A 19,618-nucleotide genomic window follows, 5' to 3' on the forward strand; every position below is an offset into this window, starting at 1 on the left:
GGCTGCTAGGCTATGCTTGCTTATGTAGAAGGGAAGCAATTTTCAACACACAGCTTTGGGGATTTCCAGGATAACAGGAGAGAAATACAAGAAAGGAGAGAGCCTTCACAATCCCAGGAAAGGCTTGCATTTGTTATTCACATCTATGAGGTACCTACCTCCTCTGCTAAACAATCATCCGGATCATAGTCTCCCATGCTAATGACTTCCACAGGCAAATTAAGGGAAATAACTGCTTCAGCCAGACTTGTGGCAAACCTCTGAAAAAAGAAACATAAAAAGTTGTTAATAACTTCAACCCAACTAGTGTAACAGTCAAACAAGCCCTTCTACGGCAAAGAGTTACAAGACATCTCCCAGCACAACAAGACCAACGACACATGACAACTGGACACCAGATCTGCAATTCCTTACATCTAAAAAAGTGAAGTACACTGGCTGAAAGAAGAGAGTTACATGAATTTTAATGACTAATGATTTTACATGCACACAAATTAAACTTCTTTTTGAGAAAGAAAGCACCTAAACCAGCAATTCCCTCTAACAAGACCTGCTAGCAAATTAAGAGTACAGTGTAAATTTTAAGCTTCATAATCAGTGTCTCTACTGCACGCTCCACTTAAAGTGAGCATTGTTATTTTTACATCATTTCCACTTTGCTTTCATGTTGGGCAGTGACTTCTAATGAACACTCTGATGAACTTTCAGATGTTTATGCAGCGCAGTGTTTCTAAGGCAAGCAACATACTTGAATGTCAACACTATTTCAAATCAAATTCAAGCATCTGAAAAAAGTAACTTATACCTTTGCTGTGCCAGTCTGGGACCCGTAGAAAACCTTTACCCCAGCAACACAGACCTCCTTCGCTTGCAGGGTGGCATAGCCATTTACTAGTTTGTCTTCTGTTCCTTCAGAAGCAGTTGGATTCACGTTGAATTTTTCATCCTAAGAAAAAAGTGCTGTGTTTCATTCAATCCCTTTTCAAAGTGACATTAACTCCATCTTCCCAAAAGCATTTAAAATATAAATCCTGTGATGAGAGTCTCAGCACCATGCAAATTCAACAGTCAAAGCATTTTAGCTTCTCACACCTAGAAAAACACGTGAGTAACCATTTCTCTGAACTGGGCCATGCTACAATAAACTCATCTCACACACTGGGGAGACAACAGGATTCAGCCATGCCTGAGAACCTACCAACTTGTGCAGCACAACTTCATCCACCTGCACAAGGAGATTTTATCTTTCTCAATGGCCTAATCCCACTGCAATCCTAAAACCAGTCCAACCTTGTCATTAACATCACTGGAAACACGAACCTGAAAACACCAGGCACGAGCAGAGTCATTTATTTGAAGTAACAGAGCAACCCAGGCTGACACATTCTCTCAGTAACAAAGTGAGAAGCATTCAGCTGAGATCTGCTCTAACACCAGAGCAACGAGGGCATTTAATTACCCAAAAAGCATGAGACCACCCAGACTGAGGATTATAACCAACAGGTGAACTAAACTACATTTGGGATTTGCAATGACCCACAGGTGGGCCCACAGTGAAGCAGCACGTTCCACTGCACCAGCGGGGACCTTTACCCAGCAACTACTCACTTCCACACACAGACTTTGAGGTGCTCAGACAAAAGTGCTTACCCCTTCAGCTACCTTCTTTTTGGTTTTGGTGGTGAAGAACTGAACGACGATCCAAACACTGATCCCAAAAGCAACAACAGAATAGATGTAAAGTCTGTGCAGCCATAAGGACACCAGGCAAGTATAGAAAAAGTTCCACGCATCCATCAAGACATCTACGCCTAGAACAAATCACAGATTTAGCAAGAGTGGATTCCTACAGTAATCATTTAGAACAAGCACACAAGATAATAATCATACAGGACCCACAGACTCATGTCATTAGCTCTTCTCAGGCTCTGTAGAAAACCACTTCAGGCTAAAGACAAGGCACTACAATTGAATCAGGAGCCTTCACCTCCTCAAAAGCGTGTGACCTGAGTTTCACCTCTGTATCCAAGCTAACATTTTAGACTGTCATACAGAAACTCTGGGTGTTTCTTAAGATAAAGCAGGTTCTGTTACCAGGAAATGCAGAAGATACTTGTGCTGTGCAAGCACCTGAAAGTAAAAAGTCCTTGTGAAACATCCACTGTGTTGTACTAGCCTTAGTTTTGCACAGACCTGACACGTGCAGCTCTCTGGAGCTAAAAAGCATCATTTCAAGGTGGAAATCATCCCCACAGAGCTCACTGCAGAACAGAACCCTTGCTAGGATGCATTAGGTGCCACGCTGGTTACAACAGATTTGACCCAGAGCTTCGAGGCCAGACCAAAACCTGGATTAAATTGAAATTACTTTTTCAGAATTCTATCAGGTGGGTGAGGTTTGATTCAGAACAACTGAGACTGTTCTGAACCAACTTGTAAATTCGGGGTACCTAACGCTGTAGCCAGGACTGTGCTTGCACCAGTGCCTGTGATTACCCATCTCATACAAAACATTCAGGAGCTTAAACACCACTTGTTTGTGACAGCTGTTGACTGAGAAGCACAGTGACACCCTCCTCCTGTTACCTGCAGTCCCCTTGGGTCTCGTTTCTGCAGACATCAGACAAGTACAAAAATCTGGTGTTTCCAAGAGGCTGGAAACTTTGTTCTCTTACTTTTCCCTGGGCAGTTACTTGCAGTACAGGTTAAAAGCTTTAGGGGATCCTTCTCACCCCTCCCCTGGAAACAGTGAGCAATCCCCTTCCTGCCCTCCCCACCCCCAAAAAACAGACCCGAGGAGCTCGCAGCCCACGAGGCGGCTGGCCCTGCGCCTACAGCTGCCTTGTGCCAGCGGCCCCAGCGGCAAATCCCTCGGGGGGTCCAGAAACCTGCCGCACCCCAGGTACCCTGAGCCCTTCACCCTCGGTACCGCCCCTGCAGTTACCCCACGGCACCCCCACCGCGGGCTGCCCCAGCCCCCCGCCCCTGCGCCTACCCCATACCAGCCCCTCTGCGCCCCCCGAGCCCGCTCCGTTTAACCCTTCCCCCGCAGGCGCCCCCACCCCTGTAACCACCCTCTGTGCCGTCTGTGACACAGACCTCCCGCATCCCCCGGGAACCGCCATGGTTAGTGCCCCCCCCCCGGTTACAATCCCCCCCTCGCAGTTACTCACCGCGGCCGCCGCACGGACTAACAGACCGACCACTCTCGGCTCCCGCTCCTCACCGCCGCAGCCCACGCTCCGCCGCCGTTCCCTTCCGGCCGCCGACTCCCCCGTTTCCCTCCGGACGCTTTTCCCGGCGCGACACGGGGCGGGGCCGGTGCAGCGGGGGCGGCCCCGCGCTCCGCCCCTGGCGCGCCCGCCGGTGGCGCAGGGGGGGGGTCGCCGCCGCCATGTCCGTCTTCACCCCCAGCAGCCAGCTCCGCCTCACCAACGTGGCCGTGGTGCGAGGGCGGCGCGGCGGCAAGCGCTTCGCGATCGCCTGCTACCGCAGCAAGGTCATGGGCTGTTGCAGCGGAGCGCGAGTGCCGGGCCGCCGCCACCGGGGCCTGGGCCGGGGCGGGGGGCGGCTGTGGGCGGGGAGAGGCCCGTGAGGGGGCCCCGTGTGGGCCCGGCTGTGGGGAGGGGGCGGCCCGCGTGGGGCCCGGCTGTGGACCGAGGAAGAGGAGGGGGAGGCCCGCGTGGGGCCCCCTGTGGAGCCGGGGAGTGCGCATGGCACCCGGCTGTGGAGCCGGGGGGACGGTGGGGCCCGTGTGGAGCCGGGCAGGGGCAGCGCCCCGGGGCGCCGGGCAGCGCTCGTGGCCTTCCCTGGGGAGTGACAGTTCGGTGATTGAAGCTTCCAGGCGCTGCTGATTCAGCCCTGGGCAGCAGGAATTGTTTCTCCTCGCTAAAAATTTGTCTGTCCTTCTGTCCCTTCTCAACGTTTCAGCCGCCGGAGCAGCCCCCGCCACACCAGTGCCACGCGGCAACGTCGCCTCCGCGGCAATCTCAAATCTAAATCTCTAGCCCAGCCCAGGAGCAGGGCAGGGGTGGGGCAGGTCAGCGCTGCCGCCAGGACCGCAGCGCATCGAGGAGACAGGGACGCAAACCGACACAACAAGGGGATGTCCACACCAGGGGCTGAACCAGCAGCCATGTTGGGCCTGGAAGGGGCCTGGACTGTCCCGGTTCCAGTGGAGAGTGGGACTGGGGCACCAGGGCAGCTGGGAAGGTGGCTGCTCTCCTCCTGTCTGCTGCTGACGAGCGGCTGCTCGCCAGCCGAGCGGCTAGTTACCTGGCTTTCTTGAGAGGCCGCTCCAGCGTCTGGGAGTGGGAAGACAGGGAGCTGGACAGTGGGGACACACTCACACCACTTCTCTTCCTCAACTGGAACACAAAGAGAGACCAGCAGTAACTCAGTACTGGGCTGGCAGGGAGCGCAGCCTCCCATCCTCCTGCTCGCCTGCACGTTAGATGCCATCTCACAGAGCTGTGGCTAATGGGCCCAGAGCCTGTCTTGCTTCATCATTGCTTAACTCCTCTCCACATCCAGTGGAGAGCCAAGTCTGGCCACTCAAAACCAAGTGCTTTCTGGAAGCAAACAGCCTCCAGGCTCTTTACAGCCTGGCCAAGAGGACAAGGAGGGAGGATGAGGCTCTTTCAGTTTAAAGCCATTGCCCCTTGTCCTATCACCATATACCCTTGTAAAAAGTCCCTCTCCAGCTTTCCTGTAGGCCCCTTTTAGGTACTGGAAGGCTGCAATAAGATCACCCTGGAGCCTTTTCTTCTCCAGGCTTAACAACCCCAACTCTCTCAGCCTGTCTCCATAGCAGAGGTGCTCCAGCCCTCGGATCATCTTTGTGGCCTCCTCTGGACCTGCTCCAGCAGGTCCGTGTCCTTCTTGTGTTGGGGACCCCAGAGCTGAACACAGTATTGCAGGTGGGGTCTCAGGAGAGCAGAGCAGAGGGGCAGAATCACCTCCCTCGTCCTGCTGCCCATGCTGGTTTGGGTGCATCCTCAGCATAGAATAGCCCCTTCCAGGACACTGGGACAATGAACACGCCTGCTGACACCGACTGCACCCACATGCACCCCTTCTCCGTGTCGGTCAGCCTGGCAGGTAAAGGAGAAGGTTCAGTGTGTGCCTGTGCTGACATCTACAGGACTGTGAGATGGATGTCGTGCGGAAGCGCTGAAGGAAGGAGATGTGCAGCTTCTGCAAGCAGCGCCCGGGATCTACAGGCTGAATGCACCTCCACAATTTGAGCATTTGCCATATGAACTCGTTAAAGAGGTGCACAAATCTGTCAAGGACTATGGACTTCACGCGTCATTCACTATGAATTTATTTCAGGCCATTGGGGATTCATACACTCTGACCCCCGCTGATTGGAAATCCGTGTTGCAATTGGTGATATCTGCTGCCCAGTATTCCGTATGGTTCACTGAATTAAGGGAGCTTGTGTCTATACAGGCTCTGGATAATATGACCAACAGAATTAATACTACAGGTCAGGCACAGGCAGGATTACTCCAGGTAGTTTTCCAACAACTGACTGAATTGGCTCTGAGAGCATTAAGACGTGTCCCTGATCTCAGGACAGGGGAGGCTTCCTCTGCTTCCATCCGGCAGGGAGCACAGGAACCTTAGGCACGCTTCCTTGGTCGGCTGCAAACGGCAGTTCAGAGACAAGTAGAAAATCCAGCTGCTGCAGATGTCTTGTTATTCCAGCCAGCAATTGTAAATGCTACTGCAGACTGCCGGTGAGCTATTGATCCTATTAGAAATTTGGGGAAAAACAATTCAGATTTAATAAAGGCGTGTCAGGATGTGGGCTCGGAACACTATAAGGCAGAAATATTGGCAGCTGCTTTGGCACAACAGATGGTTACGGCCCGAGCAGCTGTTAAGTGTTTCTCCTGCGGACAAGAAGGGCATATCAAAAAAGATGGTCCTAAAAATAGAAATCAAGGCAAAATGGGAGTTTCGACTCAACCCTGCCCACGTTGTTATAAGGGATATCACTGGATAAAACAATGCCGATCTAAGTTTGATACACAAGGCAATCCTATTTCGGGAAACGGGAAGACGGCTGCGCGACCTGGTGCCCCGAAAATTTACAACAGGGTCAATCAACCTACAATGCACCCTGTTTGGACACAGGGTCCAGGCGGGTTGAACAATCCGTCAGTGCCCTCCAGCCCTCCACCTCAGGGAGTGCAGGGCTGGATTTGGCCACAGCAGAATCAACAGTCATCACTGGCACGTCGGTGCTTTTAATTCCTACTGGTCCTATACCACAAGGATTATGTGCACTGCTGCTGGGACGATCATCCACCATGAAATCAGGATTGTTTGTACTCCCAGGAGTAATTGATTCTGATTATAAAGGGGAAATAAAAATCATGGCATGGACTCCTTCACCACCATGCGCTATTCCAGCGGGAGAAAGAATAGCACGATTGCTTTTGATGCCTCGAAGCACCACATCACCTCCATTATGTAGCATAGATAGAGCTATAGGAGCATTTGGTAGCACAGGCCAACCAAAAATTTTTTGGACACAGAAAGTCACAGCTGCAAAACCTGTTTTAACAGTAGTCATTAATGGGAAGGCTTTTTCTGGCCTAGTTGGCACAGGGGCTGATGTATCTAGTGAAAAAATCTGACGGGCTGCCCTCTTGGCCTCCGATACAAGCACTGGCAACTGGGATTGGAGTAGGTGGAACACAGATCCCACAGCGGAGCGCACGGTCCTTATTAGTAGTAGGCCCAGGTAACAAACGAGCTATTTTGAAACCATATGTTCTTGATGTCCCAGGTACACTATGGGGTCGGGATATGTTGAATCAGTGGAATGTGAGACTAACCACACATTTTTAGCACAGGTCACTGATGTCCAGCCTCGACTCAAGCTGGCCTGGTTGACTGACAGGCCGGTCTGGGTCGATCAGTGGCCATTAAAAGGTGAGCAGCTGGAGTGGGCTCAAAAATTAGTTGGTGAACAGCTCAAATTAGGACATATAGTCCCCTCCACTAGCCCATGGAACACTCCGATATTGGTTGTCCCAAAGAAATTAGGAAAATGGAGATTATTACAAGATTTAAGAGCTATTAATGCAATCACGTCACCGATTATAGATTGCGATTATGTCACTGGATTACAGATTGAGGACCATACCGCTCCACCATGGCTGTCATCCATCAGTATTACATGGTGGGGTCTTCCAGGTCTCTTTTGCAAATTATATATATATATAATGTGTCTTATTCCCCGTTCATGAGAAAACTTAGAGATTAACCTTGCTTTTTTGAACAGACAGGTGTTTCAAGTATACATGACAAAAAGTACCACTGAAACGAATTTAACATTATTGCATAATATCTCTGTAGTGATATGTGTTTCCTATGTGTTCTCATTAATCTCTGTTTTAATAGAATTTTAGGTTTTAGAAAATCCTATCCTTTTAAGTTGTGCTATGCAAGTTAAGATTTATCCTAGATTAATCCAAAAAATTTGCTCTCTGGCCTTAACTTGTACACGTAGATTCTCATTGCTGATGGAGGTTGTTGTTAATATCATTTCTAGTGTTGTTTCAGTTTCCTTGGACTGCAATACGAAGAGCACAAAAGGTAGAAGCACGCATCACGGTGGCTTTAGAAACCAATGGAGTTCCTATAAACAAAAAAGGTGGAATTGTGGACAGAGAAGAGGATTCTGAGCTCTGTGAAACGACAGGGTTCTCACGGCTGTTGTTCATCTCTGAGCCCTGCAATAATATCGAGATGTGCCAGAGATGAAGAAACGAGCAGCAAGGTCGGTATCAAGGCCGTGCACATCCCGTGAGAAGAACACCTGGCATAAACAGGGGGCCGTGTACATGCTTGGACTGCTGTGTAAGACTTAAAAATACAGGAATACATGATTCTACCATCAATTGGAGCCTGGAAAGGGGCTCTGTATGCTATAAATTTGGTAAAGGAAAAATAAACTTGGATTCGATCCCTAGCATCCTGCAGGGTCCGTGTGCTCACTACGCTACACACAACCACGCCGCTGGAGTCGGAAAACATCCCCATAATGAAAACCTTGACAGGGAGCTCCAGTAATTTATACCTCTGCAGACCAGTTCCTCCTGCCCACGTTCCAGATTGAACAAACCAGTAACTGCTGCCTGATTTCTAATTGCTCTCGATGACAAGACCAATGGAACCAGTCCGTGCTACAAACACAGCTTTGATGTAAAAAACACACCAGAAAGCTCAGCAGCAAAGCGTACCAACCTTTTGTAGGTTAGTACTGAGTTCCCTACTAAAGCATATCAGTGTGACCTAAATATTTAAGCCACAGGCAGCAATGCTTGAGGTGGAGGGATTGCAAGCCAAAGAGATTTTTGGTGCATTTTTATACCAATAAATATGGAGACAGCAGCTAACGAGGCAAAATGATGTCCTGAGCTTAGGCGTGCGTGTGGAGTTCCCTCTGCTCGACCTCCCTACAGACACCAGCCCCAGGCAAAGGCCCCGCCATCAAACGGGGCCTCCGCTGTCTGCAGAGGAGATGAGGCTGGACTGAGGGCATCGCTCAGGGGTCAGCAGGGTAGCCCCTGAGAGAGAACAAATCCTCCGTTGTGCAATGTGCACGCTGTTTACCCGGCCTTTTGACAGCATCCCTGGTGATACGGGCCCGATACATGCCTGGCAACGTGCACTCAGCCACAGCACATTGGATTCCCATCCTTTGACTTGCCTGGACAAACAGCATCTGAAAGTGAGAAAGTGCCGTGATTGTGCTTCCACAATCAAGTGCTTCCACAGCAGATAAAACGCCATGACAGCTCCTTCCCCTCTGGAGTCAGGGCAAAACTCGCCCGCAGCGCATAAAGAACTGTGTTTGCAATTCCTAATTAATTTCATTTCCTCCAGCGATTTCAGAGTACTGAAGCGAAGAGGCAGAAAAGGTAAAAGCTCTAAAATATCCACCAGTGGCAGTTCCCTGGCGTGTGCATGGGCACGCCTGGGACACCCGTGAGCAGAGAGGACTCTCCAGACAGCTTTGGTGTCTCACAAAGGTGCCAACGCACAACATTCCGCCCCATCACAACAGCTGGGTGAGCCCTGGAGCCCATGGAGGCACTTGTGGGCTTTGATTAAGCCCGTCAGGATCACACATCATGTCAAGCCCGTCAGGATCACACACGATGTCAAACACTGACACAGAAGAGGAGCCACTTTGTGAGCTGGGCTACAGGTTGGGTCATGCGTTAGGGAAGAGCAGTTTCTCCAAGGTGAAAGCAGCCACCTCCAACAAATACAAGGGCCCCTTAGCCATCAAGATGGTGGACCAGAAACAAGCACCCCTAGTCTTCACGGACAAGTTTCTACCCTGGGAGCTCTCCATCGTGTGCAAGATCCAGCACCCCAACATGGTGCGCATCTTCGAGGTCATCGAGGGCTGAGATGGGAAGGTCTACATCGTGATGGAGGCGGCAGCCACTGACCTGCAGCAGCTGGTGCAGCAGCTGGGGAAGCTGCCCTGCGTCCCCAAGGCCCGGGACATCTTTGTGCAGGTCATGGGGGCCATGCACTACCTGCATGACCACAACTTGGTGCGCCGGGACCTCAAGTGTAAGAACGTCCTGCTCACCACCAATGGCTGCCAGGCCAAACTCAGTGACTTTAGCTTTAGCAAGGAGGTCAACAGCTACCCTGAGCTGAGCACCACGTTCTGCGGGACAGCAGCCTACATGTCCCCCGAGGTGCTGATGGGCATCCAAGAAGTATAATATGTGTATACCACTATTTAGATCTCACAGTGATATTCACAGCCCAAATTCACAGCAGGATCTTTGCAGGCAACTGAGCAGCGTCACTGAGCCAAAAGTTTTGGAGTGGGCTTGAGATCCACACCTTAAGTTCCACTACATCTTTCAGATACTGATCCTTACCAACATTTGAAATCTCTGCCAAAAGATATTTGGTGAGAAAGAAACACCACTGGCCGTGGAGAACCTGAAATGGGAAAGAGAGAAAGATAGGAAGGAGAACTGCTTTGCTAACACCTGCTGTCCAGCTTCACCATAGAAATGTTACCCATTCCTCTGCATGCAACCCCAAAACCTACTACAGATCAGCAAGTCCTGTTTTCAAAGGGTTAATTAAAGGCGGGAGCTAGCCCCTGAGATGTGCTTTCATGAAACAATTCAAATCCCCTTTAAACAATCTCCAACCCAGCTTCCACCGAAGCTGAAGTCAAAGGGAAGGTTTCCAGTTGGGTGCTGCGTCAGCCTTCGTGGGGCTGGTGCCACACAGGCAAACCCAGCGCAGCCCTGGCCCGTTGTGAGTGAACCAACCAGCGCACGTGGTTCTGCTGGAAGAGAAGGAAACATCTCTGGTAAAGCAAACATTTTGGGTCTACTAAAAGCAGCGGTTTAAGTAGAAGAGGATGTGGCAGCAGAGCCAGCCCAAGGCTTTTCAGCACGCGGGCTACAGTGAATTTTGCCACTCGTTAGAATGAAGATTTATTTTATTCTCCTCCTTGCAGCTGCAAAACAAAACTTCATAGCAGCAGCAGCAAAGTCCAAAGTAGGCAGAGTAAGGGATAGGAAGGGTGTCTTGGGGCCATCCATGGCTGGGGAGACAGGCTTCGGAAGGATCAGAAGGATGCTGGGGTTGGTTGGGAAAGAAGAAAAGTCAGAAGGATGCTGGGGTTGGTTGGGAAAGAAGAAGAGAAGTCATAAGGATGTGGGAAGCGAGGAGGTGGATTTTGGGGTAGTGAGGTTTTCAGCAAGGTTCAACTCTCCTTTTCCTACTTGCCTTCTAACCGCCCTGTCAGTCTCATCCCTCTCCAAAGCCACCACCTTCCTTTGGGAGAGCTCCCCAGGATATCCAGGTACCTTCTCATCTCCATCCCCTGCCTCGCTCCAGCCCTTGCTTACCTTCAGGCACCCCCCCACAACCTGGGAAGCAGAAACCTGCTGCCAGACCCGGTGCTACCATATTCCTTCTCCTTTCACTTTCTTTTAATTCTCTTTCGTGACAGACCAAGCTAACATAAAATGACTTGTTCTAAACCCCAGACCCTATTAAACTCTCTGGTCAGCTGCCCAGGCTGTGGCCTCTCCCCCTTTTCCTGTGAAAGGTTAACTGTCTCAGCCAAACCCAGGACATGGGGTCTTTTTGGTCAACAGTCATGAAGTACTGAGGCCTGAGCAGCAGACCTCGAACCAAAGTTGACCTCTAGATGAACACACCACCCCCCCAACCAAACGTTACATCATATTAGCATCCGATCATTAGTGAAATATGTATGATCATTAGCAGAAGATGTAGCTTAGATAAAACAAATCATTAGCAAAGATGAAATGTCAGGAGAATATATTTATCCTTCGTTTTTTCCTTGTTTAGAGGCAGGTTGTCACAGCCATGAAACTAGATGACCTCGCAGACCAAGGAACGCACCCGTTGTTGTGTAAGGAAGCCCGCAAGGACACACGTGAGCGGGAAGTCTCTTAACACCACAAAATCAGGACTCTTCTTACAGGAGGAATTGTAGGATGATCTAAGGAATCACTCTAAACAGGAGTAAGGCCCAAGAAATCCTGCCTGCCCTGCCCGTTATGGAACAAAACACAGGGTGATTTATTCAATAGTTGTGGTTTGCTCTGGCCGGCACGGTTTGAACTGTTTTCTGGACAGTGGAGAAATATGACAAATAGAAAGGGAGGCAGCTGTTGTCTAATAAGTTCCTGGGTGCACATGTGCATGACTGTGTGGTTCAGGTTTTCCGTAGCAGGTATTCTATTAACAAGCCAACGAACGTGCGACTGAGGAGCTAAGGATTATCATTGTATTTGAGCCAATAATGAGCATTTTGGTTTTTTGCTTGTAATTAATGAGAATATTGTTTGGGTTGTTTGGTGTCCCCCGGGGAGGTTGTTTGCTGGCTGTGCTCTGCTCGGCAGAGGGAGCAGCCAGCCAGCTGTGCAAATCTTGCTTCTCCTTTTTGCAAACTCCTTTTTGCTTCCACCCGCTGAGCCCTACCTTGTGCTCGTGGTGGAACTCCAACATCTCACCAGCCTTCGACCATGAACCGTTCAGCTGGAGATGCCAACATCCAAGCTAAAGCTGCGGTAAATGCTCAAGCTGTATTTTTAAATAAGATTTTAGTGGAAATGGCACACTTTTCCCTCTCTGGAGAAGATACTGATATGACAGTGCTCTGCAGAGTATTATGAAAAATGTTGCCAGTTACACTTCCAGTGGGTCAACACAGTACGTGGGGAATAAGCAAAGTGATCGTATGGAGGAGAAGTAGTCACGGATTTCTTAAGGGCTTGCCTGGTGGTGCTCAGTTCCCTCAGCTACTGTTTCCTTTAAAACTATTTGGCAGGACTTGGGAGCTCTCAGCATTTGGTGGGATCCGGCCCCTTCGTAAATACACTCCTGTGAGAGCACAAGGTGATCTGTGAACCCGTCAGCGCCCGTGCTGACTCTGATGCTGCTGTTATCCACCTTGGCTCGTTACTGGTGTTAAATTGGCTTGCTAACAGGCATTTAATTAGTTTCCTATTTGTTAGCAGGATTCACTTGTATTGTAAACAGCACTATGAGCCGTGCTGCCCAGAAATGCTTCTTGATGTGAGGTAACGCGTGGTCACCAACCTGTCCTGCCATCCATCCATTCTCTGTGATGCTACCTACAGATCACATGGTCCAGGAGAAGGTCCTCTCCTGTGGCCAAGGGGCCTCTCATTTAAGAGGTGAGATCTTCCTGAGGCAGGGATGATCAATAGCAAAATCAGTATGCAGGACCTCTCCCAACAGCTCTCCTGTGACATTTAGGATTTTAGGTGCTACCTGAATATAATGAGTGCCCGTCAGCTGAGAGAAAGAAATGACACCACATATGTCTTTCAGGGAATCTGTTGGTCGCTACCGTGGCTGAAAATAATGTGAGAAGGAAGGGAGGAGAACAGGCACCTCACCCACCCTTGCACAGCTCTTTAACTTCAAAGAGAAACACCTAACAACCATCCTCACCCCTGTGCTTTGTCTTTTTAGGTGCTTAGGTCATGTTGCCACCTGTAAGAGAAGTCAACAATAGCCAAAACGTAATTGGCAGCTGCAGGCATCGCTTGCTGTCCCACATTTTCAACAGCTCTAGAAAATACAGTTATTTAATGCCTTTGCAGTCAAAATCATTGACAAGTCTGTGCATCTGCGAGAGAAAGAACAGCTGTCACCTCCGAGCAGAATTTGGGGTTGGTGGGACCACAGGGTAACTTGGGTGGGTAAGGGGACCTCAGAGTCTCCCACTCCAGTGTCCTGCTCCAGGCAGGGTCAGCTCTGAGATGGGACCAGGCTGCTCAGGGCTTTGTCTGGTCAGCCCTTGGAAATCCCCAAGGACAGAGATCGCCCAGCCTCTCTAGGCAAGCTGGGCCCACGTTACATCCCGTGGTGCCGGTGCCTTCTCGACTGCTGAAAGTGGATGTTAAATGCACTGAAGAAATTTGGATCCCTTATTCAGAGCACAGAAAAGAAGCTCTAACCATCTGCTTTTGTAGTGTGTTCCCTTTCATTCATTTAGGAGATAAAATGTGTTTGATTTGGAAGCGGTTTTGGGAGAGGGAATTGAAATGTCTTTCCAAGCCATCAAATATTGTTGAATTTATTCGCGTCTCAAGACTGAGTCATGATCTGACCAGAAGACTGGAGGCCAGGGAAGTTCTGAACTGCAATGTAAAATGAAATCCTCTTGGCTCGAGCTAAGCCACTTAGTCTGCTCGCTATAACACGGGGAGATAATATTTACCACTTGGTGCTAGTGCAAGGATTAACGTCTGCTGGGTGCTGTGAAAATGAAAATCTTATTCACAGAAAGCTTCCTGTCTGCAAGGAAAACTACATGCACAAAGAGCCTCTGGATCCTGTTCTTTGACAAGAACCTCTTGTTAGCTTTTTTTTAAATTATGCTTAACACAATCAAATGGCTTAAGGCAGGAAAGCGTTTGCGCCCTTTTTCCCCCCTTATCTCTTCCAACAGACGAGTGTAGGCTGATGGACGACAGGAAGGGGAGAGGGGAAGGCCTTGAACTGAAGAAGGGTCAAGATGGGTCAAGAAGGGTCAAGATTGGTGTGGAGACCAATAACTCGGTGCAGTGTGGGGTTTGAGAAGGGAGAGGAGGATGGTGGGCAGCTGGATAAAAGGCTGCTGATTTTTTTTAGAAATTCAAGATTTTTAAAGCGGGGCTGCGGCTCCCTCAGGCAGGAATTCTGTGACAGGAGTGTTTTCCCACAATTCATGAATATACTTATCTGCAGAGTTTTGTAACGTGGAGACTTTTAAACAGCCAACTCCCAAAGCTTATCAGCCACATCGGCTATGACCTAAAATCTTAAAAGCAAATTTGGCTTAGCTGAAAAGGGAGCATTAACATCAACGTGCGGTGAATTATCTCCCTGCCTTTCATTCGCCTGAAATAAAGACTGTATTTCAGGCAAGACGATGCTGAATTTGGACAGAGGAGCAGTGGGAGGAAAACTGTGCTAAAAGTCTGGAAGACGTCTTTGAAATTAACACTCTTCTCAGATTAAATGGGGCAAAATTGCTTCAAGATGTTTAGAAAAGATGTTGAGAAAATACTCAACTCCCTGTTCTGTGCAGCATCGTTTGGAGAGTCCCTCTAATTGGTTTCAAGATGTGAGTTCAAAAACCTGAAAGAGAGAGTAAGCCCGTGGGGTGACGTGAGGCGTGACACCAGCCGAGGACAGGACTAGGGACTGTGTAACATATGGACTGTACAGAAGTCACAAATCAGTGTGTAAGTCCACAGGTTGGTTTAATAAAGTGGGTGTTCCCTGAAAAATCTTTTCTTGTCTGTCTTTAAACCATCGTGGCTTTAATAACACTATTACAGTTAAAAGGCAGATAAAGGGGAATGTTTGTATAACCCGAATTGGTTTTGTAGCTTTGTTTTAGAGCAATAAAACTCGTAATCAGGTATGTATTTGGCTACTAAGGACAGGAGGGTAAGAAAAACCAGGCAAATCCAAGTTGGTATTCTGCAGCCATCTGCAGGAACACTAATAAAACCTGACAAGTAACTGCTGAGCCTGTCACTGTTGTGGGCTTGATGCCTGTTAGTGAGGCAATAAGGAACAATTTAACATTCAGAAGAGTAATTACAGCTGTTCAGAACTGTGAGGCTTAGGTATGGGTGGTTCTGTGCAGAGCTGCTGTAGAGTTGGTGGCTGTTCTGGAGAGAGGAAGAGAGATTAACCCTGGGAGAAGGAGGTGTAGAGGCCCTGGAGCAGCGTGCGTGCAGGCAGCTTGGTTGTGCTGTTCAGCAGTTAGTGAATCTTTCTGGATTAGAGGGGAGGATGGTGTGGAACTTGCCCAAGATCTCTGCGGCAGTGGCGGCTGAGCCGGCATCAGTCCTGGAAGTGTTTAAGGCCAGGCTGGTTGAGGCTTTGAGCAACTTGATCTAGGGGAAGGTGTCCCTGCCTTCCAGGCAGGGTTGGAACTAGATGATCTTTAAGGTCCCTTCTCACCCAAACTATTCTATGATTCTGTCTCGGGTCCGCCCAGCTTTTCTCTGAGCAACACGCTTGGAAAGTATAGGAAGAATCAAAGGAAAAGAAACCCATCCTGAAACAATTGTCAGTGAAATCCTTCAGCCCTTATTTAAATGAGCGGTTGCACTAGAGTCAATAGGACAATCAGATCCATGTCTAATCAGACAGGTCATTGTAAGACGGTGCAGCAGCAGTGGAGCATCTTGGATGCTGGTTTTTCGTAAGAGATGATGATCTCTGCATGAAAGAAAACTGACGTAGCAAGTGATGTGGATTAATATCCAGCCCAAAGCCAGCTATGCCAAAAGGGATTTCAAATCTCCGAAAATCTTGCACCTTGACGTTACTTCTTTTCCAATAAGATGTGTGTGCTCTTACTGGCTTTCTAAAGGAAGAGACGTGTCTTTATGGATCCCATAAGTACTGGGAAAAGGAGAACGAGAGTTTTTGTTATTATTCCATAGTGGCACAGGTAGAAGGGTCTGGAAGCTGTATAATTATCACACTGGGGACAAATCTCATTTGTTATAGTAGGTGTTTTGGGAGGATGCATATTACTGTATTTTCCCACGTTATTCCATAACCTTGCTATCCTGTTTGCAGGTGAGGGAGGATATCAGAGATTTTTATCTTCTGAAGCAGAGCCAAAGTGGGGGGAAATGAGATGACTGGTTCAGTGGATTAAATGTTAGAACATATCTCTTAATCTGGAAAGACCATGTACTTTATGCAGCAAACTTTGCACTTCATCTTCTATAAGCCACGACAACTGTGATGTCTGGAGTAGCGAACTGCTGCAGCCCAGAGCCGACCCGGAAAAAACCTTCCCTCATGGAAAATCAGGTGTCAAGCAAGAACCAGGCACAACGTCACACACATCTTCTGTTCTCTGGTCAATAAAAAAATGCTTTGTTAGGATACAAATGTGCTACACGGTTGGGATGGAGTAACTGCAATGTAATACCTAAACACAGACATTAAAGATTCCCAGCCCACAAAACACTAATCTAATATCCCTCCTCATCATCTGCAAAGATGAAAGCAGCTCTAGTCCAGTCTCCCTTACATAAAGAGAGCCCCTAGAGGAGCAAACCTTGTTTTTCCAATAACCAGAAACGAATTAAGTTACGTTCTCAATCAAGAAAGAATTTTGCTTTATAAAAGCAGATAATAACAGATTCAAAGACTTATTTAACAAAAAACAACTCTCATCATTTGGCACAGTTGCTCCTTTAATTTGGTTTGTCATTCTTCCTCCTCGTGCAGAAAATGTGATCTTCCTCTCGTATCCTTGTTATTACACATCACCTCTTGTTCCTTTAAAGAGTCAAAAGTCTTAATTTAGAGCTGTTGATGGGAATTAGGGGTGTGATGTTCTCAATTCAAAGGTGAGTATCCTGAAAACACAGAGAGATCCTTAAGAGCAGCATGATCAGAGGAGAGATTTAAGCCTGTCTCTACCTCCTTGCCAAGTGCGGGTGCCAGGGCTCGCCTCAGGCAGCACGAGCGCCTGGGAAGCTGCTACAGGAGGAATAATTCACCTGGAGAATTTTCCCTACCTCTTTAATTTGCTGCCTCATGCCCTTGAGCAGGACTTTTACCAGTGATGCTCTTTGGCCCTCACATCTGCATTCTTCTAATCCAAATCAATTCTTCCCTTTCGGTCAGTCTTTGAAGGCATTTCTGTGCCAGCTGACAGACGGCGACTGTCCGATCCCTCCGAAGCTGTCACGGGATGTTTGAACAGCTCACAAAGAAAGAGCAGAGCCTTACCAGAATTTACAAACGTAGCAAAGCTCTGAGGTACCACCAAGTTCAAAGGAGCTTTAGAGCCCACTGAGGAGCTGTAGTGGTCGAAAGTCTTCTGTGGGGCACAAGAAAGGGCCGATTTAGGCTCGCTGCTGCCCAGCTGCTAACCTGAGAGCCGTATCTCTCTGAAAGCACGGGGCAGGCCGTTCAGCTCTCGGGAGAGTACAGTTTGACCAGGTGCTGCAGCTCCGTGGCGTAGCCTGAGACCGGGCAGCGCTGGTGAGTTTTCACATAACGATACACGCAGCGGTAGCAAAACACAAAGCCGGAGGTGGACAGGGCTGTGGCATTGACACGAACTTTGCGGCACAGAGGGCACACGCTCTTCAGTTTGGGTAAGAGCACTGAGCCGGCCCCGTCATCGAGGTGCAAGGGGGGTGGAGGAGTTGGGAGCGCTGTCAGAGATTTGATCGTCTCTTGGTTTTCTGAGGAGTACCACCACTCCAGGAACTGGAGGAAGAAGACACTGACGGACAGCCCAGTGGACAGGGAGAAGGCAATGCCACCCAACGCTTTCCTCATTGCTGACTGCACTCGTGTTTTAATGCTGTAAAAGAGAGAAGATATGGAGAAATCATTACTACTGCACATTTGTCCAGCTGCAAACCAAGGCAAAAGGACTTGGGCAGTAAGTCAGTGCACGATACAGCTTGATAATGCTAAGGAAGTTGGACGACATATCCTGTGTTTGCAATGAGGCATCTGCTAGGATGTTGCTCTCAGATTCTTTGCATTTTAAGAAAACTTCAAGTCCTGTTTCATTCATAAGTCTAAACTGGAAGAGTTTGGATTGAGGGGACCTGGACCACAGAGCGTTTCAGTCACGGATCATCTTTTTACAGGACATTAAGCATAGTCATGACTAGCTGCTGCTCAGAAGAACCAAAGAGCTAAGTTTCACTCCTTTTAGCAACACTGCTGCCGTTTACTTCCCTTGTTAGAAAAGTGCAGCTGAAGACTGAACAGGATAAAGACTGGAGTGCCAAAAAAGATCTCCAAACATTGCAATTTTATTACCACAAAATCTCGTGAAGCTAATCCCTGCTACTTGTTCCCTCATTTACACTAACAACCTGCCCTTTTGGAGCACATTTGTTCAGAAGTAAACTTCATCTTAAAGACTTTCTGGAGAACAACATATTTTTACTTGCACCATCACCTTTAAATCGACCCACTCACACAACCCCCTAGAGAGCAGCTGCTAAGCCGTGTTCTGACACACCTGTGTGTTGGACTTGAGGTGGCTCCAGCCAATTTCTTCTCCAGGGCCTGGATATCCTCTGCAGTCAGTCTGACCAGGCGAACGCCAGCCAGCCGCAGCATGGGCGAATGATGCTGAGCTTTCCCAAGGATATAGCACAGTTGCTGGATGAGAAACCAGCCCTCCCAGGTCATGTTTACAAAGGGGTAGGCAGCTAGAAAGGCTCTGTAAAAGCGCTTCCAGGACGATGATGGAGGGTGGATGGAGTACTCATCCTCTTCCCTCAGGCTAGACACCAGTTTCTCCAGCTTTCCTTTCAGGTAAGGAACAAGAACCAGCAAGAGGAGAGACTTCCAGTGCTGCCTCTTTGGGAGGCCAGCAGTGGCCAGAGGTTGCTGTCTGCAATCTCCTATCGGTATCCTCTTCAAGCTGTAGAAGTTTTCAGAAAAGGAGGCGCTGCACCTGGCCAGGTAGTGCTGCTGGAGCAGCAAATCCAGAAGGACGTAGATCTCATCAAACCAGTGCCAGAGGAAGCCATATCGGCCAGGGTTAGACTCAGCAAGCACCTATTGAAAGGGACACAAAACACAAGGACTGGAAGCTGAGTACATGACAGCACCTCTAAACGACGCCTCCCGTTCCTACAGCGAGCTGGGCGGGTCAGAACCGCCACGGCAGCTGTGAGCGTGGCCGAAGGAAAACCCCCGGCGGCGGCCGGCTCGGCACGGAGCTGCCAGCCTCTCCAGGGCCCCCTTCCGCAGCACCTTCCTCACAGACTGTTCGCCCTGCAGACACGGTTCGCCTCAGCGTGCTGCCCCCGGGCCTGCGGGGAGGCCGCCCCCCGCCCCAGGCCCGCGGGCTGCCTCGCTCTTACCTTGACCAGGTGCTGCAGGGCGGGTTTCACGGCGGCCATCAGGCTGTCCTGGGCCACCGCCTCGAAGATGGAGGGCCGGTCGTCGCCGGCCGAGGCGGCCGTGAGGTGGGCGCCCAGCTCCGCCATAGCGCCGGCTGCGCCCCGCCGCCAGGGGGCGCCACCGCACCGCGCCGCAG

The 19,618-nt window shown here is 49.3% G+C and overlaps 3 protein-coding genes across 4 annotated transcripts in view; 1 reads left to right on the plus strand and 2 right to left on the minus strand.

Annotated features, from left to right (window-relative positions):
• LOC147527292 (S-adenosyl-L-methionine-dependent tRNA 4-demethylwyosine synthase TYW1-like) overlaps window positions 1-3,245 on the minus strand; it is a 121,880-nt gene extending 118,635 nt beyond the window's left edge. Inside the window, exons 1-4 of the mRNA XM_086624537.1 lie at window positions 3,174-3,245; window positions 1,651-1,811; window positions 806-946; window positions 159-260 (exon numbers count right to left, since the gene is read on the minus strand). Of these exons, the coding sequence (XP_086480663.1) occupies window positions 159-260; window positions 806-946; window positions 1,651-1,797 (390 nt within the window). The 5' untranslated portion in view covers window positions 1,798-1,811; window positions 3,174-3,245. The remainder of the gene's footprint in view (window positions 1-158; window positions 261-805; window positions 947-1,650; window positions 1,812-3,173) is intronic.
• Window positions 3,246-9,182: 5,937 nt separating this feature from the next.
• On the plus strand, window positions 9,183-9,767 carry LOC104379179 (testis-specific serine/threonine-protein kinase 6-like). Its single transcript, XM_009986391.2, is given in 1 exon segment — window positions 9,183-9,767. A coding segment is annotated over 1 exon segment (585 nt).
• Window positions 9,768-15,502: 5,735 nt separating this feature from the next.
• Window positions 15,503-19,568, minus strand: PEX12 (peroxisomal biogenesis factor 12). Of its 2 annotated transcripts, XR_015222761.1 has the most exons (4): window positions 19,443-19,568; window positions 18,590-19,134; window positions 17,118-17,914; window positions 15,503-16,447 (listed from the first exon to the last, which is right to left on the minus strand). XR_015222761.1 is itself a non-coding variant. In XM_086624556.1 (3 exons), exons 1-3 carry the CDS (start codon window positions 19,566-19,568, stop codon window positions 17,515-17,517), a joined length of 1,071 nt encoding a protein of 356 aa, XP_086480682.1. In that variant the 3' UTR covers window positions 16,535-17,514. The 2 variants fall into 2 exon arrangements, 1 of the variants encoding a protein (XP_086480682.1); XM_086624556.1 differs by lacking the exon at window positions 15,503-16,447 and having other exon boundaries at window positions 16,535-17,914.
• Window positions 19,569-19,618: the final 50 nt, after the last annotated feature.

This window comes from Tauraco erythrolophus, chromosome 21, assembly GCF_009769465.1.
Source record: "Tauraco erythrolophus isolate bTauEry1 chromosome 21, bTauEry1.pri, whole genome shotgun sequence".
NCBI lineage: Eukaryota > Metazoa > Chordata > Aves > Musophagiformes > Musophagidae > Tauraco > Tauraco erythrolophus.